Source organism: Chrysemys picta, chromosome 22, assembly GCF_011386835.1.
Source record: "Chrysemys picta bellii isolate R12L10 chromosome 22, ASM1138683v2, whole genome shotgun sequence".
In the NCBI taxonomy this organism is placed as follows: domain Eukaryota; kingdom Metazoa; phylum Chordata; order Testudines; family Emydidae; genus Chrysemys; species Chrysemys picta.
The window spans coordinates 23,139,966-23,165,776 of NC_088812.1; the positions used below are offsets into that span (position 1 = coordinate 23,139,966).

Sequence of the window (25,811 nt, forward strand, 5' to 3'; positions counted from 1 at the left end):
GTGTTTAAATATTGAGTTTCCAGTTACAGAACTAGGTTAAGTGACCTAGTCTTACTGCAGCCTCACCATTAATACTAGACTTCAGAAGGACAGGACACAGAGCACCAACCTCAGTTTCTGCTTTCCCATTTTCCAGTAAATATGGAATCATGAACATGTGGCTACAAAGATCTAGGGTTTGGAAGGCAAATTGATGAAGGAAAAGCCATATTCCTACTAACTGGTGTGATATAGCATGGCCAGAAGACAGCAGGAGAGTGATAGATGGGAGATAAGTAAGCCCCAGGATGATGAGAGCCTTAGTCCCTGTAGAGGGAAGGGAGGCTGCTACAGATTAATTAGAGGACCTGAAACCAATTAAGCCAATTAGAGCACCTAAAGCCAGTCACCTGATAAACCCCCCCTGCTTCAATCAGACAGTTGGAGGAGTTGAAGCAGAGTTGTTTGGTGTTGGAACAGAGAGCAGTTTGGAGGAAGCAGTTTGGAGAAGTGCTGTGGCGGGCCAGAAGACCAAGACCCTAGCTAAAGGGAAACCCGGCTTGTGCAGAGCAGAGGGACTCTAGAGACACAAGGGGTTGGGAGAAACTTGGCCCAAGCGGAGAGAGGGCAGGAAGCCCCACAAGCTGAAGGGCCAGAGAGGGAAGTAGCCCAGGGGAAGGAATCGCTAGTTCAAGTGGTTCACTGCTATCCCTAGAGCCCCTGGGCTGGGACCCGGAGTAGAGGGTGGGCCCAGGTCCCTCCCTTTCCATTCCCCTTTTCAGATACTAATGGGACAGTTGATACCCCAGTTCAGGGGTGAGAAATGGTGCCTGCACCCACACAAGAGGAGAAAGTGCGGGACGCAACATAATAGTGCCGGCAATTTGCCACACTGGATATACAATTATGAGACCAAATATTCGTGACCATCCTATGTCCCCTTCACAAAGGGTGTCCCTACCCTCTGTTTGCCAGAAGCTGGGAATGGGCGACAGGGGATGGATCACTTGGTGATTACCTGTTCTGTTCATTCCCTCCGGGGCACCCGGCATTGGCCACTGTTGGAAGACAGAATACTGGGCTAGATGGACTTTTGGTCTGATCCAGTATGGCCTTTCTTATGGTCTTAGATTCCAGCACTGATAACTGATAACTCAGTTAGGGATCTTTAAATGAAATGATGGATCTGCTTCCAGTCTAGTTTTACGTACCCAGGACAGCAACTCTATTCTAGTAGCCACACCCTCACTGATACCAAGCAGAGGTCTGATGATAATATTGGCTCTATTCTTTGTAATCAGCCAGGGATTTGGACTTGAAGCGGTCATGCTACCAGGAAACCAACAGCCACTGCTAATTTCCAGAGTGAGGTCAATTCAGGTGTCTAGAGAGGTAGATGTTTCCAACAATACACTCCAGTTATGCCAGTAAAAATAGGTCTTTAGGATATCAAAGCAGCTATCAATTAATGGAAACAGAATGACACTTAGTTTCTCTCCACACCCCACCTTAACATGCTCTTGGACCTTCCTGTAGAAAGACCCAGGCTATTAACCTTTAGGAATTATCCCAAACTGTTTGCTGCTTAAATAAGAACCTACATCTCCCAGTAAAGCTGTGGGATCCATGTTTCACCAAGATGAATGCAATAGGTAGCGGTATATACCTGTCTATCGGCAGAGGTTCACCGAGGAGGCTGGAGATCACTGTCTCTAGGTCACGGTGAGCTAAAATGGACACCGCCTCCACCAGGAACTGCTTCAAGCTGCCCTCCTGGATAGTAGGCATGTGGCTATATATTATAACCAGGATATCTGGCACCTGGAAGGAACAAAACCAGAAAGAAATGTCCCTTTTTCTTTCTCTTCATTCATTCTACAGAATTAAAATCTTTATTTAGCTATTTAGCCAGTTGTTGCTTTTTTAGAAATTCTTCACTTCAAGAAACAAATGTTCAAATATGTCTGCATAAATTTAACCCACAAAAATTGCCCACACTTGGCTGTAAAAACTAACACTGACACACACATATACATACCAGGTAATGTAATGTGGTGGTGCCCAGCTATGCATTAAATAAACCAGTTCGCATGCACAAAAGAAGGCTTTACTTGCCCACATTTTGCAGGTGTGATTTAAGCAGCCAAATCTGACCATTTGCCTCGAAGAATGCCTAGTTCATAAACAACCACAAGCACAAAATATGCAAGTGCTTTAAACACAGCGTGCAAATGCCTGGGACTATGAACAGGTGATGACCTCTCATATTCACTCCTGGCCCTTCACATCTTCAAAACACTGTGTAAACATGGCAGTTCTGCTGCGAGGGTTCCCTGTCCTGAGACCTTTCACCAGCCTTGTTAGAAGATTTGTGGAATGCTCCTTTCATCTAGCCCTAACGCACTGGGCTCCAGAATAAGGCATATAAATAGTGGATCCCAAAGACACTATAGTTTTCTCCCTCCCTCCCCCCTTCTATTCTTAAAGGGTACGTCTACACAGCAAAAAAAAATCTCACAGCAGTGTAAAAGTGTAGCTGTTCCTGGTTGGGCTGGAGCCCAGGCTCTGAAACCTGGCAAGAGGGTGGGTCTCAGAACCCAGGCTCCAGATTGACTTGGAATGACTACAGTGCTATTTTTATCCAGGTAGCCCTTAGCCATAGGCCTCCTAATAAATGGATGATTCCAAGTGCCAGTCATTCTGTCTTGTTGTATTTTCCCCAGAGTCTGTTTTTTCAAGCCTTTCTTGGCTGAATACTGTGGCGACAATTTAGACAAATAAATAACCAACCATCTTCCTTTTCCCTTGGATTATCTCTGTCTACTGCGATTGATTCTGCCATTGCCTATCTTAGGGTAGGAACAGAGATGGAATCGACTATGTCCGAGGGGGAGAAACAGCAAGATTTTTGTTTATTACACATAAGGGCAAAGATCTAAAAGCCTAGAGTTTAGACAGAAAACCTCTCCAGTTTCCTGTTTTACCTGCTCCAGCATGGCATCTCCACACTCCTTCAGGATGATTTTCATCCACAGTCCAGCTGCCGTGGCACACGTGGGGCTGGCAGACAGCATACCACCCAATGTGGCCTTAATAAAGTCTGTGGCCTGTTCTGAGGGAAAGTACTCACTAACAACCTGGGAACAAATCAAAAACAGGAGAGACTGCAATGATGTCTGGCTTTTTAAAAATGGAGGCCTAATATCTCTATGAAAAGATATATGCATCAACAAATTGTTAATTAGCCTCATGTCTAGTGAGCCATTTGTGATTACAATTCTCTCTACAGTCTATATACGACATTTTTGTAGTCTACACTAATGATATCAGGTTAGAGACAAAGCCTCTGTTGCACAATTAGCACAACATTGTATTGGATGTGCAGGAGGTAAGTTTCCAGTGTGTATTCTCTTATATACACTGCATCTTTTTACAACTTATAAAATGAAGTAAAGAGAGGCATGCACACAAATATAGGCTAAGGCAAACCCACAAGGTGACAGAATGAAGACTGGGTGGTTTCTCAGCTTGATGTTCCACTAACACAGTTTTTTCTCATGGATGGCTGGATAGGTACATGTGTGCGCAGCTGTGTGCGTATTTTCATGTGCGTGCAACATTCTGTGGAATCTGCTTTTTACATGGCATTCATAGCACACATCTATGAAAAGCATCTTGCCGGTTACTAGCAATGAATGCCCCGCTCCCACAGCTCACTCCAAGTACGGAAAGGCATCATGAAAGCGTAAATGTAAAATGAATGGTGCCCCGTCACTAGAACATCCGCACAAGCTTTTTGAGTCAGTTACCCTGGCCATTTTGGAAGATGTCTGAAACAGAGCCTCAGGGTCTGGAGCTGTTAGTGCTTCACGGAGACATCTCAGCTCCTCCGCCGCTGACCCCAGATTCATGGACTGGCCTGGAGTGGAGAAAAGGAGAAAAAGTACTGTAACGATTAATGAAACTGAACCTCTACTGCATGGATATTCATACAGAAGGATCCATGTGCTATGCTGTTATCAGCATAGTGTAAAATCTTGGCCCCATCAAAGTCAATGGCAAAACTCCTGTTGACTGTAATGGAGTCGGGATTACACCCTAAATGTCTGAAAGTTAATGGTAGTGGTATGTTACTGTGAATGATACAGGATTGAACAAGCACTGTATTCAGCTTGGAGCAGCTTTCTGGGTGTGTTTGGTTTCAGTAGCCTCTCTGCTCTCAGTATTTAAATCTAATCTCATATTCAAGTACAAGTCATGCAGGTAGATCTCAGGTTCCAATGTAGAGGTGAATCCCTCCACCAAACTCTCATTGTAAAAGAGATGGGGCTGGACAAAAACTTCAGCAGGAAACCCAGGCTCATCAGTCACTTCTAAACAATGCTGGGATTTCTATCTTGTACATGCAAAGATTGGAGTCTCTTCTTCTGTTTCTGAATCACCAACACTGTTTTTTAAGACTGATTAATAATAATTGGAAATAAGGTGACCAGATGTCCCAATTTTATAGGGATAGTCCCGATTTGGGTTTTTTTTTTCTTATATAGACTCCTATTTCCCCCCACCCCTGTCCTGAGTTTTCACATTTGCTGTTTGGTCACCCTAATTGGAAATGGCCTTAAACAATAACCAAGCCCTATCCCTTTACATCTAACCATTAGGTGAAAAGAATATCCTACTCTTTCACAAAGGGGAAAATGGCCTACACTTACTGCAGTAGCTTTGAATGCTCATGACAGAGGGCTGCTGGAAGAACTTTTTGTTTAAAGAATTATTCCGGGAAACCCCTCCAATACAGCCAGTGGCAGGGTAAAGAGAATGAAAATGTTTAGTACCAAGGGCTTATCTACATGGAGAGAGTCAAGAAAGCTAATCCAAATTTATTTTCAAAATGCATTAGTTAAACTTCATTAAACACCTATGGGGACACACTTATTTAGAATTAAAGGGGCCTTATTTCAGGTTAGTTTCATTCATGTAATTCACTAAAATTAATAAGGGCCATTTTAATTCAGAATCAGAGCATCCACACATGTGTTTAATGCCACTTTAAATTTACACCTTTAGTTCATTTGGATTAACTTTCCTTAGTGTCCCTGTGTAGAGAAGCCTTAAGGAATTTAGCAGTTATCTACCTGTATGCAGACCGTTTATTATTTGTACAGTTCCCAAAAGTGTGCTAGGCTCTTTACACATCATAATCTTCTCTTCTAATGAGGTATTTACAAGATGCCCACCATTCTGTTATCTAAGTGCTAACAGACAGGACAGAAAGAACTAGACAGGCAGAAAAATGGACATTACAACAGTGAAAGAAGGTGAAGAGTTACTTATACCTGCTAATGGTCTCCTCACCTTGTATACAGAGAAGGCAGCTGATACAGTCAACCACCCACTGACGGGACGTGGCCAGTGAATCACAGCTGTATGGTGCTATTAGTCCAATCAGAGATCCAAACCGATTAAAAGTTTCCTGAGTCTAATTACAAAAGAATGAAGAATGAACGTTTTCAGCTGTACTAGACTTCACTTGCCATCCTTACTGTTGCTACCAGTCAGCTCTGTGTTTTTGGGGAACCAGGGCACAGTATCTAGCCTGTGTGTCTCATGAAGGACACCCCTCACCCCCGTCTCTGTTTGAACCAAAACCGATCAGAGAAAAGGCTTGCAGAGAACAATGAAGGGCATGGGGAGACATACCTAGACCCCTCCTGACAAGGGTGACAAGATTAAGACATCTCCATTTTTGCATACAGAATGAAGAACAGAGACAACTCCCCTAGCCTCATCTGCATGAGAGATGGGACAGGGATTAGCATAAAGAATGAGGAACGGGGAACTGCACTGAACTCTGGGACCAGAAAAGCAGGGACGCACTGCATCATGGGAATCCCTGCTCCAGATGCTAATGAACCTACGCCTGCACGCACCCAGCTCAGCAATTATCAGAGCAATTCTAGTAATAAATCTTTGATTGATATCCCATAATACTGAAGCAGACTAGTTGCCTTGTGAGCTCCCTGGAAGAAAATAACACCCATAGCCAAGAGTGATCAGCTCCTATTGTCTAGCCCAGGGGTCGGCACTTTCAGAAGTGGTGTGCCGAGTCTTCATTTATTCACTCTCATTTAAGGTTTCACGTGCCAGTAATACATTTAACGTTTTTAGAAGGTCTCTTTCTATAAGTCTATAATATATAACTAAACTATTGTTGTATGTAAAGTAAATAAGGTTTTTAAAATGTTTAAGAAGCTTCATTTAGAATTAAATTAAAATGTAGAGCCCCTGGACCTGTGGCCAGGACCCGGGCAGTGTGAGTGCCATTGAAAATCAGCTCGCCTTTGGCATGCGTGCTATAGGTTCCCTACCCCTGGCCTAGCCTAAAGAAAATCCTTGAGCCATCAGTTTACCCATAAAACAAATCTAGTGTTCTCCCTTGAGCCATTGTATTTTCTCTACAAAACCCCCGACCTATGCCCAAGTAAGGGTTCTGATGTATAGACCCAAACTCTGCATCAGTGCCATTGGGATTCTATCTCCTGACTGATCGTGCTGGGGGCTCTGCCTGTCTTCAGCACTCAGGACCCTGAGCTACCACCCTCACCTGGGAACCCCGACCAGTTCAAGCCTCATGGAGTGGGGGAGATCCCTCTCTCTCTCTCTCTCTCTCTCTCTCTCTGTTTTCTTTTCTACCTCAGGTATTAACCTTTAAAATGTAACTTATGTTTGTTTAGCTCCTTGTGTAGTTATCACTATTATTCAATAAATAACTTTTATGGTTCAGCTGGTTGCTTCTCTCTCTCTCTGAATTTTACTCTTTTGTGTTTTTAGCTTCCCCCATTTACTCGGCAGCAACACTTCTTGTACCTAAGCTAAAGATCCCTGTAGTGCCCAAAAATACTGTGGGGTTTGCTCATCAAGTGTGTTACTCCCAGTACAATTGTAATGTGAAAGTGTGATAGGGACGTGTTAAACTTGGGGCACATAAGGGAGGGGCAGCTGAAAGTGCTGTTCAACCCAGCCTATTGAGACCAGGGGCACATAAGGGTACCAGCTTGAAAGTGCTGCTTAACTCAGCCCACTGAATACAGGGACATATGAGGGGATCAGCTGGGGCGTGCTGATTGACTTGCTCTGCTAGTGTGTGTGTGTACGCGCGCGCGCATCTTCATCTAGTTCTAGTTATTAGCCCTGGGGAACCTAGGTCCTGCAGGGTAGCTCCATTGGGAGCTCCATTGGGAGGGGACTTGTAGAAGGAAGGAGTAGAGCTCCATATGAACACACAAGTGACATAAGCCCCACATTAATAAAATTACAGAACCCTCCCCCCACCCAGAAGAGTAACCCTAATCAATGAGCCTACCCAAAGTGACGGGCACATCTGATAACATTGTGCCTCTGATTCCTGTACTGAACTGGGGAATGCACATTGGAAAACATAATCCCAATTGTACATACAAATGGATGGGGTCTAAATTAGCTGCTATCATGCAAGAAAGAAACCTCAGAGTCATTGTGTACAGTTCTCTGAAAGCATCTGCTCAACATGCAGTCAAAAACCATAACAACATGTTAGGAACCATTAGGAAAGGGATCGATAATAAGACAGTAAATATCATTATGACACTGTATAAATCTACAGTACCCCCACACCTTGAATACTGCGTGCAGTTTTGGTCATCTCATCTCAAAAAAGATAGGTTAGAATTGGAAGAAATCCAGAGAAGAGCAACAAAAACGATTAGGCGTATGGGACAACTTCTCGTACAAGGAGAGATTAAAAAGACAGGGACTTTTCAGCTTGGAAAAGAGACGACTAAGAGGGAATATGATAGAGAACTATAAAATCATGACTGGTGTAGAGAAAGTCAATAAGGAAGTGTTATTTAGCCCTTCACATAACACAGAAACAAGGGGTCACCCAATGAAATTAATAGGCAGCAGTTTTAAAACAAACAAACAAAAGGAAGCATTTCTTCACACAATGCAGTCAACCTGTGGAACTCATTGCCAGGGAGATGTTGTGAAGGCCAAAAGTATAACTGGGTTCAAAAAAGAATTAGATGAGTTCACGGAGGATAGGTCCATCAATGGCTATTAGCTAACATGGTCAGGGATGCAACCCCATGATCTGGGTGTCCCTAAGCCTCTGACTGCCAGAAGCTGGGGCTGGGACTGTCCAACAGGGGATGGTTCACTTGACAATTGCCTTGTTCTGTTCATTCCCTCTGAAGCATCTGGAAGCCACCACTGTCAGAAGACAGGATACTGGGCTAGAAGAACCATTCTCCTGGGGGATCCAGGATAGCCACTCTTATGTTTTATGTTCTTAGCTGATTAAATAGAAATTCAGCTTTAGCATCCTGGGAGCATAAGAACCAAGAATGCATTTGTGACACTGGCAGACCAGTCAACCTGTGTATGACCCATAATAACTTAACAAGAGGCGCTTCTACTGTATCAAGACAGTTCACTTGCATGTGAATTTCTAAGATGTATTAGTCTAGCAATCATCAACTCATTCAAAAATGAACAATAGAGGCTAAGTGTATTTGTCTGTTTATCTATACCCGGTTAGAAGTTTCACAATGTAACCAAATTAGCTTGTAGATGCTAATTCCCTTTCATGTCTTAATTGCCTTAATTATGTATGCAAGGTGTTCAGTTAACCTTAAAATCAAAGATGTAAGACACTCCAGGAAACCAATCATTTCTACATTATCTTCAGCTTAACTATCTGTGTTATAATGGAAGAACGGCTAATTAGCTTACGTGAATGAATGTAACTAGTTTACTGTGTATGCACAGGAAATAGAAGATTATCTTCAAAGCAAAGTACAACAGGTGATCTGCACTGGGGGAAGGTCCTTCTGTGACAATTTCTGTGAGGTCGGCTTGTCAGCCTGCTAGAATAGCTATAAAAGAGAAGGCTCGGGCCTGATCCTATCATCTCTAGTCTGCTTAAACTCTGAACAGGGAAAGTGTAAGCCATAGGACAGAGATTTTCCAAATAACATTTGGAATAACCCAGAAAATGCATGGAAAAAACTAACAGACTTTACATCTGAGCTGCCTTTGGATTCTGATCTGTTGAGATGATTCCAGAGAGACTTTTACAAACCAGCAGTTTATTCCGTCACTGTTGTGATCCTGAACTATGAACATTGAAAGTCACTTGTATGGATATTGATCTTTTAACCATGTGTAACTCTCTTCTTTCTTTTAACAATAAATCTTAGATTTAGTTATTAAGGATTGGCTGACAGCATGATATTTGGGAAAGACCTGAGATTCATATTGACCTGGGGATAAGTATCTGGTCCTTTATGATCAGTGAACCTCACATATGGTGAGCCAGGTTTTCAGTAACCCCTCACTATATTAAACATAGAATATCAGGGTTGGAAGGGACCTGAGGAGGTCATCTAGTCTAACCCTGTGCTCAAAGCAGGACTAATCCCCGGAGAGATTTTTACCCCACTTCCCTAAATGGCCTCCTTAAGAATTGAACTCACAACGCTGGGTTTAGCAGGCCACTGCTCAAACCACTGAGCTATCCCTCCCCTTTCTTCCAAGACATGGATGTTTAGATGGGAGCCAAGGTCTGGACTGCCAAAAGGGGACTGCATTTGGCATCTTGTTAACTAGGGTGGGAGCTCTTCTGTTGTTGACTTGGTGAATCTAATTATAGAATAAGCCATCAGTTTGGGGGATTGTCTGCCCTCTACTTCTTGCAGTCTGCCTGGAGTGTGGTCACGGCATTGTTGTGTAAACCTCTCTCTTCTGGAAGCAGGGGGATCTTAGTCACCTTGAGATCCCAGCTGCTGCCCTGGAAGAGTTTTTCATGCATTTGCGTGGAGTGTCAGATCTGATATAAGCAGGGAAGTCAGCTCAAGGAAGAAATAAAGAGTGAGAGGCTATACTCACTGTGCTATTAACTGTCTCTTGATATGCAGTCAGCAGCTGGGTGCTGGCCTGCAAGGCCCTTTCTCTCTCCCACTCCTTCTCTGAACTGAACCATGGCCTTAGTAGCTGTTGGTAGAGCAGGGGAATGGACAGAGTTAGTTCCAGAAAATTCCCCCCAAAAGTTCCTCTTAAACAGGTTTAATTGTCACTAAAATCCCTCTCCAAAGCATCTGACCTCGGTGTAGCAAAGGAATGACATGTCTAATGGAAGAGCCCCTTAGATATACAAGTCCCAGGGACCAGATTCACCTCTGGTGATTGAAGCCAAAGGAGGTACATGAGAGATGAATCTGGGCCCGTGTATGTGATGTCTGCTGTAGATTGTCTGATGGGAGCGGTCTAGCACTTTGCATGCTGTTTGATGTCTGCTGCTGTGGTCTGTTTCCTGGGCAACTTCTCCCACGTCGAGTGGCAAAATGACAGAGAGGAGCATTTCTTTTTATTAATTTGAATAAGAGCAGAGAAGTCTTATCCTGAAGGTGCATCAAACTCCCCACCCTTCAGCTCTTCAAGATATTCTGTTCATGTCTGAGGAACAAGAAGTCTCCTCTGAATGAGTTTCCATACACAGGGCTTAACTCAATATTAATGAATTCCTCTTTGAAGAAATGATCAGTTTCAACTGGTTCTCTTGGATTTGGCTACTGCAGGGTGATTTTCTTGCCGGTCCAAGTAGTGTCAACTCCATTGTAAGAACTCGATCCCAATCCAGCCCTGGCATAAAATGGCATAGCTTCCGTGGATTTCAATGGGGCAAATGCCCACTTATCACAAGGAAGAATGTAGTGCTTTCTCCCTAAAATTAACTCCGTTGTGGAAAATTCCTCCACAACTGAAGCTTGACCCCCTAAATCTCTGACTCTTCCCTGCTGTAACACAAGAAACAAACAATCTCCACCGCGGTTCAATGGTCTACTCACATCAAACATTTCCTGGAACCAGTCTGCGGTTGGTTCTTCCTCCAGCAAAGTCTTCATTAGCTTGCCAAGGGCTTCCACGGACCTCATGTACAGTGACTGAAACCAGAAGAGAAGGAGTGAGGCTCAGCGCATATCATTTGTGTGTGGGGGCCGGGTGAAGCTAACCATAACCTTGCCAGGGAGGCCATGTGTGACTGCCATTACCCAGTGCCTGCTGGGCAGAAATACAGTGGATGGTGCCAGAGGAGAATTGTTGTCACGTACCTGTATATGCAGAGCATCCTTTGCTGTCTCGCCTTCCTCTTTCGTCTTCTCCAAGGGAGGAAGGGGAAATAAACTTTTGAAACACTGATCTATGAGCTCACGGTTTTCCTCCAAGGTCAAAGATGGTTTGAGTTTGCTGGCAGAAGAAAGAGAGAAAAGTCATGCATTAGACTCAGTACCACCTCCAAGTAAAAGAGTGGGTCCAATGGCTAGAGATTGCCCCAGTCTAGAACCCCAAATACAAACAACCCTTCACTTTGCAGCTGAGCACCTCTTTGCACCTCTATTAAGTATTGGCTTATCTAGAAGTAAAGCTAAAGCTTCAAGTCCCCTTTTTAGAGAAACCCACAAGCTTCCTTCCCCCTGCCAGCTAGCCAGACACCTCCCTCCCCATCTGAGCTCTCCTCCATTCTACTGCATGGCCCACAACCTCCAGTCTTGTGTCTTTCAAGCACAAACCTCCAAATGGACACATTCGAACCCTCAAGAATGAAAGTTCTGCTGGTGAGCAGCATGTGAGCCAAACCCTGCAGGCATCAGACTGCTCCCAACCTGACACTCCTGAATTAACAAATAAGAAGTCATCACAGTGCCAGGAAATGTGGCAGAAAATAGCCTACCTCAGATGTTCAATGGCAAGAATTGCCTTGTAGCGAACTGGAGATGCCAGGGAATCCAGTGGTTCCTTTTTAATGAAGTCCTGAAATGCATTAATAGGGACATAAAAAATGGGAAATGGATTTGAAAGGCAGAGAGGTCTTCCTCTCACACCCTGAAATAGGGCCATATGCCACACCTGTAATAAACAGACACCGTACTCAGCAGGCGCTCTGCCTCTGAAACGGACCATAGGGCCATCTGCAGGCTATACGGAGGACAGAAAGATAATTCACCAGACACAAGCCATTCCTTCCAGTTACAGCCCACAATATGTCAGCATCTCTGCCGAGCTCAGAGTGGACCCAGCATTTGGGGTGCCATGCAGGTAGCTCATGAGACTGCAGTAGTACAGTCACAGCCAATGGATAAAATAACATCTCCCTGGAAACCCAGTCTTATTGCATTACAACAAACTCCTTTGTACTTCAGTCCTCAAAGCTCCTAATCACTCACCAGCATGTAGCCAAGGAGCTCCTGTTTGTAAGAGAATTCGAACTCCTGGGAGTCTCTGGTCTCCAAGATGGCACAGCTAATCTCCGTGACATTCTGGATGAGAGTTAGTTTTAGGTACATATCCTACATAATCCAGAAGGAGAAACAAGGGAATGTGGATGAGAAACTGAGAGAAGAACCAGAGTCCAGAAGATAAAGATCAGGAATTAAATCTAGCCTCAGGAGCGAAGAGAGGTGTCCGCAGACCCTAGAAGGCAGAGGACCCCAGCTCTGCACCCACCTCAGAAGAAAAGAAAACCCACGTTCATCAAATAAATCCAAGTCCACTTACACCAGAGCAACCAGGACTCCTGCTTGATGTAGCAAGGACATCAAGCTCTGTGCAATTTAAACAAGCAACTTGTGTATAGAAAATGCAAGACCTGAGAGCGGATTATTTAGAATTTACCTTGTTCGTAACAGTGATGCCCAGCACCTGAAAAACGAAATGCAAAACAGCTCTTAGCAATGTATGTCCAACATAACACACATCCTCAAAATGTCCTGGCTGGTGAATATGGAGCAGAGAGAAATCACTATTGTTAAATCTTCCAAAAGGCAGGAAATGTATCCAGAGGGGGTGTTTTGTAGAGGTCAATATCAGGGGCCATCCTATGTAATATTTGCATTTGTGAACTACTAGAAGATATCAGTTTGGTTCAACTGTTTTTGACAATGCCTAAGTGAGAGTCTCAGTCAGATAGGGCAGAATTGAATGGCAAAGTGATGTGGAGAGGTTGCACGGAGATGAGAGTCAGTGCCTGCAGTCAGACACCTAGGGAACAGAAATAAGGAGCACACAGACAAACAAGAAGACAGATAAGAGGTAAGGGAAGTAGTGTGTCCAAGAAACAGAGTGACAGCAAATCAACTAAATACAAGCTAGCACTAGTCTCTCTTTGCTAGCGAAAGATAGAGCTAGATACAAATACATATTAGGGGAGTTAGAGTGTTATTCTGAATAGCCTGAGTGTGACTGCATCTGAATTACTGTGTAGCTGTGGTCTACAGAATTTCAGAAGAATATAGAGAAACTAGAGAAAATACAAAGAAGAGCAACAAAAATGATACAACATGTGACAGCTCACGCTCCGTCCATTACAGTTTTAAATTTGAGTTATGTGACAAATTATTGCTCAAAGGAGAGTTTTAGAAAATACAAGCCCTCTCTCTATAAACTCAGAGGCAATGCTATCACTTCAGGGTAATGCCCCTAACACTTATCACACAAAAGCTCTTACCTGACAACTGGCTCTGTAATAGTGAAGGATGTTCCCTGTGATGTCTGCCTCCACTCGGGAGAGAAGCTGGTCTTTTGGAGCATGAACAGCCACGTTGCTGTATGTCAGCATCAGGGTGCTGCGAGTCTTGCCTCTTTTTCCACGGTGGTAGTCCTAGACAATCGGAAACGTCACTAGAGACAAGTTCTTGTGATTCATTTTGCCTTGGAATTCTGATCTGCTGCTGACCGAGGAATTGCTCACAGCAGCAATGGCAGTTTGCACTTGCAAAGCTCTTTTCAGCCAAAGATCTCAAACCACTTGCAAACAGTATTTAAGCAATATAATAACTGTGTGAGGTAGGGAGTTATTAGTATCTCCATCATTCCCACAGGTCACTCTGACACAGAGAGCCTAAAATGCTGAACCTACAGCAGTGAAGTACACGGGAGCTTAGTCGTTGACACTGGTGGGTACAAGATCAGGCGCTAAATGTCTTGCCTAAGGCTGCACAGTGAGTAAATGCAGAGCCAGCAATGGAAGCCCAGAGGCCTAGTCTCCTGCTCTATCCTCTAGATCAGTGGTTTTCAACCAGGAGTACTTGTGTACCCCTGAGGGTCTGCAGAGGTCTTCCGGGGGTATATCAACTCATCTAGATATTTGCCAGTTTTAGAAGCATAGAATATCAGGGTTGGAAGGGACCTCAGGACGTCATCTAGTCCAACCCCCTGCTCAAAGCAGGACCAATTCCCAACTAAATCATCCCAGCCAGGGCTTTATCAAGCCTGACCTTAAAAACCGCTAAAGAAGGAGATTCCACCACCTCTGTAGGGAACCCATTCCAGTGCTTCACCACCCTCCTAGTGAAAAAGTTTTTCCTAATATCCAATCTAAACCTCCCCCACTGCAACTTGAGACCATTACTCCTTGTTCTGTCATCTGGTACCACGGAGAACAATCTAGATCCATCCTCTTTGGAACCTCCTTTCAGATAGTTGAAAGCAGCTATCAAATCCCCCCTCATTCTTCTCTTCTGCAGACTAAACAATCCCAGTTCCCTCAGCCTCTCCTCATAAGTCATGTGCTCCAGACCCCTAATAATTTTTGTTGCCCTCTGCTGGACTCTTTCCAATTTTTCACATCCTTCTTGTAATGTGGGGCCCAAAACAGGACACAGTTTTCCAGATGAGGCCTCACCATTGTCGAATAGAGGGGAACGATCACGTCCCTCGATCTGCTGGAAATGCCCCTACTTATACAGCCCAAAATGCCATTAGCCTTCTTGGCAACAAGAGCACACTGTTGACTCATATCCAGCTTCTCGTCCACTGTAACCCCTAGGTCCTTTTCTGCAGAACTGCTTCCTAGCCATTCGGTCCCTAGTCTGAAACAGTGAATGGGATTCTTTCGTCCTAAGTGCAGGACTCTGCACTTGTCCTTGTTGAACCTCATCAGTTTTCTTTTGGCCCAATCCTCTGTCTAGGTCCCTCTGTATCCTATCCCTACCCTCCAGTGTATCTACCATCATTTTACAACAGACTGCCTGCAGTTAAGCAGAGAGGAGCACAATCTGGAGCTGGGGTTCTCTCAAATGATTTTTATCATCTGATGTCTCATGGCTTGAGCGCTCCTCCCATGCACAATGTGTGGGAACTACATCAGTCGCTTGCATGGAAAAGACATCAGACGATAAAAATCATTTTAGAGAACCCCAGCTCCAGATTGTGCTCCTCTCTGCTTAACTGCAGGCATCACGTAGAACGCATACATTGGGGGACAATGCTAGCTGACCAGAGCAGACACTACCGCAGGGTTGCTGCCCCCGCTTTAGAGGGGGAGAGGAAGTTTGAGAGAAGCCCCTGGCTCCTTTACCTTCAGGTGGCTGATGAACCCAGAAATCTTAACCTTGCTCATTGCAGCCCCAAACTCCTGAAGTGCGTTCAAGGTGAGGTCCAAGTGGCTCTCAGCAGACAATGCAAGGATGGAAATGACTCCCTGTGACCCAAGAAAAATACTGGTTAGGATCTAACTAGGTGCCTGATAAACCCCACGACTCCATTCCTTTCACCTGAAGTGGTGTAAAATGCCAGTGAGGCCTGAGACACATGGGGAGCGGGGGCTGAGTGAAATAGCAATGAAGAGGATATGACGCAAAATGGCATCTGTCCCCCGAGGCCAACTCAGACCTGAGCCCCACAGGCAGCATTCAGGGATTACTTGGTAAAGTGGGGAGAGGGACAGAGTCCTCACCTCTCTCTCAGGGGCTTCCGTATAATCTGTTGTCGTCAGAAATGTATTAATCTGTGATTTAACATGGACCAGGTCCTGACACACTGCTAAGGATGTTCCTAGTGCCTTATACAGGAAACTCTGAAAGAAAGAGACCAGCACTGAGAGATCAGTAACACAACGTGCCTGTGAGTACAGACCCAGCTCAGCAACACTCAGGAAGGAACAAGATAGCCAAGTCCAAGCATCCAGACTGCAGAAACATCCCATCATCTAGCCCAGCCAGAGAACCAACAATGCAGTACAGACAAGCAGCCTGTCCAAGCAAATATTGGAAGGGCGGGGGGGGGGGAGGGGGGGACAAGAGAGCAGGGAACAACTAAAAACAAATGTTATATGCAGAATAAAATATAAAGTAATGAAGCCTTGAGAGAAGCCTTATGCAGCCCCCCAGTCAGAATTTCAAGGGAAATTAACTAGAAACTAAGCCTTAACAGATAACAAACCTTCTCTTTGGAGGGGCTGGCATAGCCGGCCATCTGCTGGCTCAACTCAAGGCTTATCTGGCTGCTCCAGGCACTGTCACCTATCATCTCCAGAGATGTCCTTAGGAACTGCGTGTAAAACAAGAGTTAAAGCAGATGGTTAATTGCAAGAATTTGGGGGTTGTTGTGGGGTTTGTTTGTTTCTTTGTTTGGTGTTTTTTTTTCTTCCTTGTTCTCGGTTGTAAAATTTCCAATATTCAGGTGTCATGGGAAGATTATTTCCCTATTGACAACTATAAACATCAACAACCCAGACTTCCTCTGCCTGTTGTTCTTTAACCTTTGCCTGATGATTCCTCTCAGTCCCCAAACCCAGATGGACAGTGAATTGGAGAATGAGATGGAGCCAAGAAATCTGACCATTCAGGAGTGATTTTATAGCGGATGGAGAATGGGTCTAATAAATTTTGAACACAGGGCCCTGGACTATGAAGGACCAGGCACCTTCTCTGAAGTGTTATGGACCCTTTATGCCACCTCCTGAGGGTCCCCAGGATTGTGAGGTACCTCACTACCACCTGCCCTTAGCATGAGGAAGCCTCCTCTGTGCCTGCCACATGTCAGCTCCTGACTCTGCCAGCCACAGGAAACACAAGCACACCCTTCTCACCCCATCCAGCTCCACTGTCCTTCTACAGGTAAGCCATCGGTACACTCCAACCGCCGAGCCCTCTGTGCAGCCCCAGAATGTCCAGCCCCTGTTCCACTGGACACTCACAGAATTCATAGGTTTGCTACACACCTGTCACCGGTGTTACCTCAGCATCACCGCTCCATTTAACACACTTAGATACGTTTAGAGTGAAAACAACTATACTTCACTTACATACATTTATAGTGAAAACAAACAGAGTTTAATTCACGAAGGTCAGAGATTTGAGAAGCAGCAAGTAAAATTAATGTAAACAAATGGTTACATAAAAATAAAATCATAACACACTTCTAGAGCTTAAACTTAGATAACCAAACATTCCCCTGTCTCACAAAGGACAGCTCCCCCAAATCTCTCTCCCAGCATGAAACACCCAAACCAAATGTGATCCTCCATTCATAAGACAAGCCAGCTGGCAGTTCGTCCAATAGGTGAAGGATACCTGGTACAGGATACCTCTGGACCTCCTCCAGATATAGTTCCAAGCATCGTCTTCACTTGTAAACAAGGTACCCCCTATTGTTTGTTTGTTTGTTTTTCTTGTATCGAATCTCCTTTGGAGACTTTGCAATCACTTGATTAGAATGTTGCTCTATTGATTAGCATCCACTGTGAAGAATTACTCATCTACATACAGCCATTCAGGCAGATAAGCATCTCCTGCCTCAAAGAAACTTGTTGATCACTTTCTGGTGACCAGCCCCAACTCACAGACCTTAAAAGCATAAATTTCAGTATACAACCATAACGCCTTATATATTATCCATCCAGTCACTGTGCAATGATTATGATGATCCGTGTGGCACAGGTATCCAGTAAAGGCTTTACATGACACCCTTTGATTATATGGAGATCAGATCCAGGGAATCCTGGTAATCCTATGCACTCCTGTGGCCTCTGCCACTGGGTACCCAAAGGACCTGGGGTCACACCCTCAACTCCCATTGAAGTCAGCGAGAGGTTAGTAACTCTCAGCACTTTGCTGTTCAGGCCCGAATTTTGAACAGCAGCCAGAAAATATCAGAAACCTCACAAGAGAACCTAATCTTCTTTGATTTTTTTAGCTCAAATAATTTCAAATGAGGCTGGATCTGGAATGGGAAATTCTAGAGTGTAATCCAACCCCAAATGGAACTCCAAACCTTCTGGGGCTTATTTGTCACTAGGTCCTTTCCTTTCATTTTCAGCACTCGCCATAAAAATGTTCCTTGTCTGGATTTACAGGAGGCTGTAAAGAGCTCTTTCTGACCAGAAAGGCTTCTCCATGAGATACAGTCACCAAACCTTGTCTTGTCTCTTTTCCTTTTTGGGTTTCTCAGAGCAAATTTTCTTTTGAGGGGCATATAGAAAAAAATAATCCTTTAAATGTCCCCCAGTGATGCATTAGCACCATTAGCATGCTGGTTTTCTGGTTAAGTTTTGTGTTGTTCCCAGTGGTAATACAGCGTTATTTATAACTAGAGCTGGTTGAATATTTCACAAAACAAGTGGGATTTTTCACCACACAAATGAAAAGTGAAAGAAACAAAAATATTTTGCTTTTCAAAATCAAAAATGACCATTATTCAATTCTTTGTTTTCCCCCTTTCCTTCCCTTTATCCCTCGTCCCCATGCCTTTTTCCCCTCTTCCACTTTGTGACTGAAAAAGCCAGACGGGGGAGGAGACAAACAGGAAAGCAACTGGGAAAAAAACCCAAAATCAACTTCAGTTTAAAAAAACTAAACATTTTCTATTTGGGTTGGGGTTGCTTTGTTTTGTGTAAAAAAAAAAAAAAAAAAAAAAAAAAACTGAAAAATTTGAAAATGTCCCATGAAAATAAAAAAGGCCATTTTTCACTGAACAAAAGTTTCAAATGAAATGGTTTGACCAGCTCTGCTTATAATGAATAATTTATCATTATTCTTTCCCCAGCTGATACATTTGGAGAGGGGAGGAAGGGCTGTGACAATACAGCTGAAAGCCATCTTGTACCTGAAGCAGCATGTGCTCCCACCGTTCATGGTCCAGGGAATTCTCTGTGTTTCCTATAAAGCAGGAGGCAAAACAATAATGTCACTTAGGTTAGCAAGAAGAGTTGTCCCAGGTATCTTCTTCGCAATCTGTCCTTCTAAAACCCCTGGTCTGCCAAGCTGTAACATACCTGGGCTTTCAAGACTAAATGGGACCTACGCCAACATTCTTTGTTGGACCAACAGAAAGTATCATGTTATGTACCCTGCTGGCATTTTTATTCAGGGTCAGTCAACCCACCAGGAGTGAGATGCTGAGCACTCCCAATTCCTGTTGACTTTCATGGGAGCTGAGGGTGCTGAGCACCTCACAAAACGGTTCAGCACATCAGAGGACTGGGTTTAATGTGAATACAAACTTTTCTTGCATAATAAGAGATTCTGGACTTGATCCTAACTTGATGTAAATCGGTGTAGCTTCACTGAAGTCAATGGAATTATACTGATTTACATCAGCTGAGAATCTGGCCCTGATTCTGAATGTCCAGCTCTAACCTACCCTTCTTGAATGCCGGCACAATGTAGTACTGGGGACTCTGTACAGCAACAACAACTAGGGAAGCTACAGCTCATTTCTTAAATCTTTTTTTGAATATCAAACCCACTTGAAGATTGTGGGGTCCGACGTTCATCAGAAACATATCGGGTTTGTGCTCCACGTAGGGTCTGTCATGCTCCACAGAGACTACCCTGGCACAGTTACGTCATTGGACGTAGGCATAACCCCATAGTGTAGACACAGCCTACACTGACTGAAGGGTTTTTTCCACGGAGGTCAATAGATTCATACCACTGTAAAATTGGTGAAAGACATTTTTGGGCCCACAATACCTAGATTCTACATAGGGCAGCCACTTGGCCAACCTAGCTTTTATGGCTCAGGTTTCCTTACAGAAAGAAAACTCTGGGTTTTTTAATTGAATCGCCTTTGAAAGTAAACATGGGGTTTAATTTTCAGAAAAATTTAGTTTGCAAAATCAGACTATATATGTTACCCCAAAATATTTCACTAACCTCCAGCTTCATGGGTATTCACCTTCCCAACTAATAACCTAGCAAAGGTGTGGGGGGAACTGCTGTATAATTTCCATTCAGCTGAAACCTTCCTGGCCTGATTCTGCCCTGATTGAATTGGCCTCAGTGGTTAAACTCTGGATTTACCCCAGTGGTTCCCAGTTATCCAGGTGAAGGAAAAGTGAGGGCCCAGAACCCCAACTTCAATTCCCCACTGTTCTCATGTACTGCAACAGGAATGGCACAACACATGTCAATACGAAGCTGCATTTTGTGGCTTCCCTTCTATTCTCCATGGACTGCACTCCTCCTAACTAGCACTTTACCTTCAATGTACTGCAGCAGAGGTGGGATCTTTACTACCCACATCTCACCCACTGCTGCGTGGATAATGTGGTGCAGGGCCTTCAGTAATTGCAAGGCAGCATATCCATGTCCTTCTCTTTCATAAGGGGATGAGGCTACTACCTGTCAATGAGAGAGAAAGAACAGGCTAAGTTTTGTCAGCACAACACCAGTTTGTTCCTGAAGGAGGGAATAGTTCGGACTCTCTCATTGTGGAGACCGTACAATAGAGTTTTTGCTTCTACTGCAGTGTCTTCCTGAAGAAGCAAGCATTCTAGCTAGTACGAGGATGCAGAACAGTGTGTCTCAGGAGAGGGTGGAGAGAGAGAGACCCAATCATACACATTCCTTAGCCTGTCTATAAGCATCTAGCTATAAAACCGATTTTTATAGTTAACTGTCCCACTTCACATTCTCTATTCTCATGGTCTACTCACCAAGAGTCGCGCCAGCAGCCCCTGGGGTGTAGGGAGTTTCACTAGGGAAAGAAGCAGAAGAGCATTCATTATGCCAGGCTTTGCAGAGAGTCCTGCTGATGTTATTCACCTATCCATTTCCAACCTGCCCACCAATGTTGAATACAGCTGATAATAATTTCCATTTCCATAGTGCTTTTAGTCTCTGAGCATCTCAAAATGCTTTACAAACAGGAATGAATTCCGCCTCACAGCACCTCTATGAGGTTGGCATTAATTACTCCTTCATTTCACAAGTGGGGAAGCTGAGAGAGAAAGATCAAGTGATTTCCCCAAGATCACATCAGAATTTTGGTGGCAAGCTGGGAAGAGAACCCACGTTTCCTAGCTCCCTCCCATGGCCATGTTGTAATCACAAGACCATCCCTCATTCATTTTAGCCTCCTGATTGCAGACGAGAGAACTGGAGCAGACTGAATCTGTTCATTTCATAGGGCCTGGAGAGAATAAATGAAAGAGTTTCTGTTATAAACCTGGTCCACTGTAGTCGAGGCAAGCAGCTTCTTCTCCTTCCTGCTGCTTTTTCTCAGCCAGTTCCCTAAGGCATCTGCAGAGAGGCTTCAAAGTACCAGTGTACTGAGCTGGCACCACATACTCCAGAAGCCTTGGCCATAACACCTGCAGAGAAGAGCGAGACTGTTCAGTACATAGCTATTTCCATTCCCCCATCTCCAGTATCCTGCTGTCTGAATCCCTCCCTGTCATGTAGCTTCTCCTTATATTCCTCACTGACCCTTCCCTAACCTATCACCTCATCTCTCTCTCCCCAACATCTCACTCTACCTGTCCGGTGCCCCCGCACTCTGTCTTTTAAATACACTGCCTAGTTTGGTGAATCCTCTTTCCCTGCATTAGAGCATTATGGAGCTATTTAGATAGCACCATAAACTCACCCAGAACTTTACAGACCTATAGAAGGCACACTTCCAGCCCCAATATCTGTTCAAATCCAGGATCACCAAATCAGAAGTATTCATGGGGGATCTAAGGGGAAGTTGCACTCAGACAGTGGAAAGAATTAAGAGAAGATCTCTGCAACATGATTCCTTCCAGTTAAGTTGCTTTACATCTTTTCTCTAATGTGAACCACTTACTCCATGATGAAGGGGTCACACTATCCCTGACATGAATTTGATATGCTGTTCCTCCATTATGCTGACTGTGCAAAGAGCTTCCTTGTGGAGAGGTACAAGGAACAACGTCCCTATTTCAAGAAGCAGTAGTAACAGGTCACTTACTTGGGTCATTCCACTGACTGAGGTGTCCAGACATTGCAGGATGTCAATGCACAGGGTTTGGATAGTGCTTTCTTCTTGAATAGCCTGGGTGAGAAGTGTTGTACCCTGCTGTGAGATACTACTAGCTCTATAGAACTTATTAGCTAAGACACTGGCTATAGAATCAGTGTCCTTCTCTTACGAAGCCATCTTGAACATTGACCTATGCCTGCTTTTATATTGCACTGGAAGTGCACAAACATCTGAAGGAAAGAGAATAATAGAAACTCCTAACTGGTGGGTCAGATTCCAGGCTTAGGAAAACCCTAAAGTGAAGGGAATGATTCACTGAACACAAAAGAGTTTCCCCAACAGCGTTAAGTTTTTTTAAATTTGAAAAACTGTTTCATCTTTTTATCTTTGAGGAAAAACATTCAGCCTCTGCCCAGTGGAAATAAATATGCAGAACCAGGGGGATCCACTCTGTTTGTTCTGATGCCCCAACCAGCTTGGGTCATTCTGTGTGTAGTGAGTGTGATTCTATCAACAATTTACTGTAAAGTTGAACTGTTTATGTTAATACATATCATGGATCCAGTCACGGAGCACAAAGTGTCTGGAGCCCCTGGCTGTGTCCATGGATAGAAATACGGATTGAAGATATTTTTAAACTAGTACATGTAGAGTAGAGTATGTAGTGAGGGAAATAGGCAGCAAGCTTTTCCAGGCTCCTGACAGTCTGGGATGCAGCCTGCATAACCTCGGTGTTTTGCTGATAGTTTATGTATGCTTCAACAGCCACAGAATTGGGCATCATTATGTTCTCTGGAGAGTCTATTGAAAACAAAAAGATGTGCTTCCTTGTACAAGAACATTTCACTGAAAAATGGTGTTTTCAGAAGTTTCAATGTCTCATCAGAGGTTTGAGTAACCTCGATAACTCTGTTAGATGTAATTACCCAGTGTGAGATTCTGATCTCTGTTACACTAGTATAAATCCAGAGTAACGCCACTAAAGTCAGTGGAGTTACCTTGACTTTACACCAATATAACTGATCAGATTCTGGCTCTAATCATTCAGTCCAGCTGTCCCTGAGTCAAAACTCCCACGGAAGGCAAGGGGAGCAATCAGCGTGCAAGAATGGTAGGACCGAGTCCTACGTGTTAAGAACTCTCCTTACCAGTTTGCTGGTGGACACACTGAACTCGTGGAAAACATATGCTACCATATCCCATTCTGCACAATTCTCCACACTTCCTGAACTGAGCAGCCTCCTGATGAAATGAAGAACTGCCTTCCTCACCTGCAAGGGTAGAGATTACACACAAGAGTTCTTGTTATCCCTTCTGCCTGAAATAGGAGATAGGATATGAGAGTCCTTATGCTTTTGAGTATCTCCTTAGATTATAAACATGGCTACATTTAACACAGGCAGGAGAATGACATGCCTTCTCTAGTCTGCAGTCTCTCCTCTGGATCTGAATGAAAGCTCCACTCAGATATCCATTCATCCCATATCATTGAAAAAAATTGAAATATTTCACTGCTCCACACACAATCTTACCTTAGCATTCTGATCACTGAGAGTGGATTTCACTGCCTTCACAATCAGAAACTTTTTAACTTTTGTCTCGGGCACTGAAAGATAAGGAGAGGTGTACAGTACTTTTTTGTTCCACTCACTCACTTTCCACATTGGAATTAATCCTGGATTTCAAAGGGCCCTATTTAAGAATAGTACCGAGCTTCTCTCATCTACAGAATCAGTGGGAAAAACATAGGACCAGACTCTGGTCTCAGTTACACCAGTGTAAATCTAAAGTAATTCCACTTCTATAATGAGTGCCATCATACTACCATGATGGAAATCTTATAAAAGCGTTAGATAGACTGAGGTCATTGAAGTTAATCTGTGTTTACACCAGTATAACAGAACTCAGAATCTATAGTGTATAATACTGACGAATATCGAGTCAGGAGTCCTATTTTATTTGTATCTGATTATTGTTAACATGCATTAGCCCCAAGTTAACTTCTGTATTTGAAGTTGAAAAATATCTTGGGCTACATTCAGCACTTAGTTGAACCTGTTGATTTCTGGGTGGCCATAGGGGGGTAATTTAGGGCAGCATTTGGTCCCTTAGTGGAGATCCAAACCACTGGTGACTGTGTGTTATAGAGACTCTGTGCCCCATTTGCAGAGGCGATGAGTCTGTGACAGCCATGCCGTGCCTACAAAGCCTTGGTTCTTTAGCTCAATCTATAGTAGCTCATGCTTTTAGCTCTGGATCAGGGCCGGCTTCAGGCCGATACCCCCGATTCTCCTGAATCGGGCCCCGTGCCTAAGAGGGCCTCGCACCCCATGCCTAACAGGGCCCCGTGCCCAGTGGCCTTTTTAATTTTTACTCACCCAGTGGCGCTCCGGGTCTTTGACGGCACTTCAGCAGCGGGTACTTCACTCCCTCCGGCTCTTCGGCGGCACGTGAAGGACCCGCCGCTGAATTGCTGCCGAAGACCCGGAGCGAGTGAAGGACCCGCTGCCAAAGACTCGGAGCGCCGCCCGGTGAGTACAAGCCCCACGAATCAGACCCCGCACTTCCTAAAGCCGGCCCTGCTCTGGAGGTCCCCAACTCAACCCTCAGCATGTCGGCCAAGAGGGCAGCTGGCACAGTTGCTCCTGTGTTACTTACAGTCGGCACCAACAATAGCACTGAGCAGATTCAAAGAGGCCACACGAACAGCCTCATTCTCAATCTCCAGCTGCGAGTGCAGAAATGCTATCAGATCATCAGGAGAAGAACGGGCTGCAAGGGAACAAATCACGTCCTCACTGACAACAGAACTCTTATTCTTACCATACCTGACAAAGGAAGTTACAAGGAAACCACTGTGCAACTCAGAGTCTCTTCCCCTTACCTAGCAGAACTACACAATCCAACAACTCTGCGTGATTTTCCGTGCTGAGCGGCTTAGCTTGAGAACAGATCTGTGGGAAGAAGGGAAATGGTCAAAGAAAAACTAATCAGAAGCAATTGAAAAGAAAAGGTTCAATTAATTTCTAAGCTTCCACTTCCTACTTGTCCAAATAGAGGTCTGAACCCCAGGTAGATGGTACTGAATGCACAGCAAGAATCAAACACAATGACCAATACATTCGATAAGAGAAGCTAAAGGGTTTTGAGCAGCAGAGCTGATCGAATCAAGACACAGCCACAGTTTTTACTATACAACTCTGACTCCCCTGATAATCGGCTTATGGTGAAATTGCTTTACAAACTGAGCTGGATATTAGCTAAGAAAATGAGACCGCTACCTGCTTACTCTTGAGCCTGCAGAAATCAGTAAGGCATGAGGAGGTCCCCAGGCTCTGCACTATCATTCGATAGATTTTTATTGTTAATATGCTTCAGATCTGCTGTGCCTAAGCTCAAGGGATCCAAGCGAAACCACCCCTCACCTGGTTGTGCAGAGCACTGCAGATGGCTTGAAACTTCTCTTTAGGTAGAGGGATCTTATATTCAAAAGAGACCTCCAAGAGCTGGCTCAGACTCTGCAACAGAGGGTGAAAGTCAGATGGTGGCACACACAGGAGCAATATGTAGTGACTGAAGCAGCTTCAGGAGATTCCTAGATTCCAAGGCTGGAACGGATTATTGCCATCATCTAGTCTGACCTCCGGTACAACACAGGCCATAGACCTTGCCCAGAATAATTCCCAGAGCAGAGCTTTTAGAAAAACATCCCAATCTCAATTTAAAAACTGTCAGTGAGGGAGAATCCACCTCGGCCCTTGGTAAATGGTTCTAATGGTTAATTATCT

General features: G+C 44.3%; 1 protein-coding gene across 1 annotated transcript in view; it reads right to left on the reverse strand.

Moving 5' to 3' along the window:
* Positions 1-25,811, reverse strand: part of LOC122173072 (maestro heat-like repeat-containing protein family member 2B) — a 44,709-nt gene that overhangs the window by 18,373 nt on the left and 525 nt on the right. Inside the window, exons 2-25 of the mRNA XM_065576527.1 lie at positions 25,449-25,541; positions 24,908-24,977; positions 24,682-24,795; positions 23,556-23,629; positions 23,172-23,294; positions 22,012-22,095; positions 21,247-21,391; positions 20,735-20,775; positions 20,279-20,420; positions 18,901-18,953; positions 16,237-16,344; positions 15,752-15,871; positions 15,374-15,496; positions 13,523-13,675; positions 12,691-12,717; positions 12,243-12,365; positions 11,750-11,829; positions 11,130-11,265; positions 10,866-10,961; positions 9,907-10,011; positions 5,335-5,458; positions 3,789-3,898; positions 2,964-3,116; positions 1,646-1,800 (exon numbers count right to left, since the gene is read on the reverse strand). Of these exons, the coding sequence (XP_065432599.1) occupies positions 1,646-1,800; positions 2,964-3,116; positions 3,789-3,898; positions 5,335-5,458; positions 9,907-10,011; positions 10,866-10,961; positions 11,130-11,265; positions 11,750-11,829; positions 12,243-12,365; positions 12,691-12,717; positions 13,523-13,675; positions 15,374-15,496; positions 15,752-15,871; positions 16,237-16,344; positions 18,901-18,953; positions 20,279-20,420; positions 20,735-20,775; positions 21,247-21,391; positions 22,012-22,095; positions 23,172-23,294; positions 23,556-23,629; positions 24,682-24,795; positions 24,908-24,977; positions 25,449-25,541 (2,552 nt within the window). The remainder of the gene's footprint in view (positions 1-1,645; positions 1,801-2,963; positions 3,117-3,788; positions 3,899-5,334; positions 5,459-9,906; positions 10,012-10,865; positions 10,962-11,129; positions 11,266-11,749; positions 11,830-12,242; positions 12,366-12,690; positions 12,718-13,522; positions 13,676-15,373; positions 15,497-15,751; positions 15,872-16,236; positions 16,345-18,900; positions 18,954-20,278; positions 20,421-20,734; positions 20,776-21,246; positions 21,392-22,011; positions 22,096-23,171; positions 23,295-23,555; positions 23,630-24,681; positions 24,796-24,907; positions 24,978-25,448; positions 25,542-25,811) is intronic.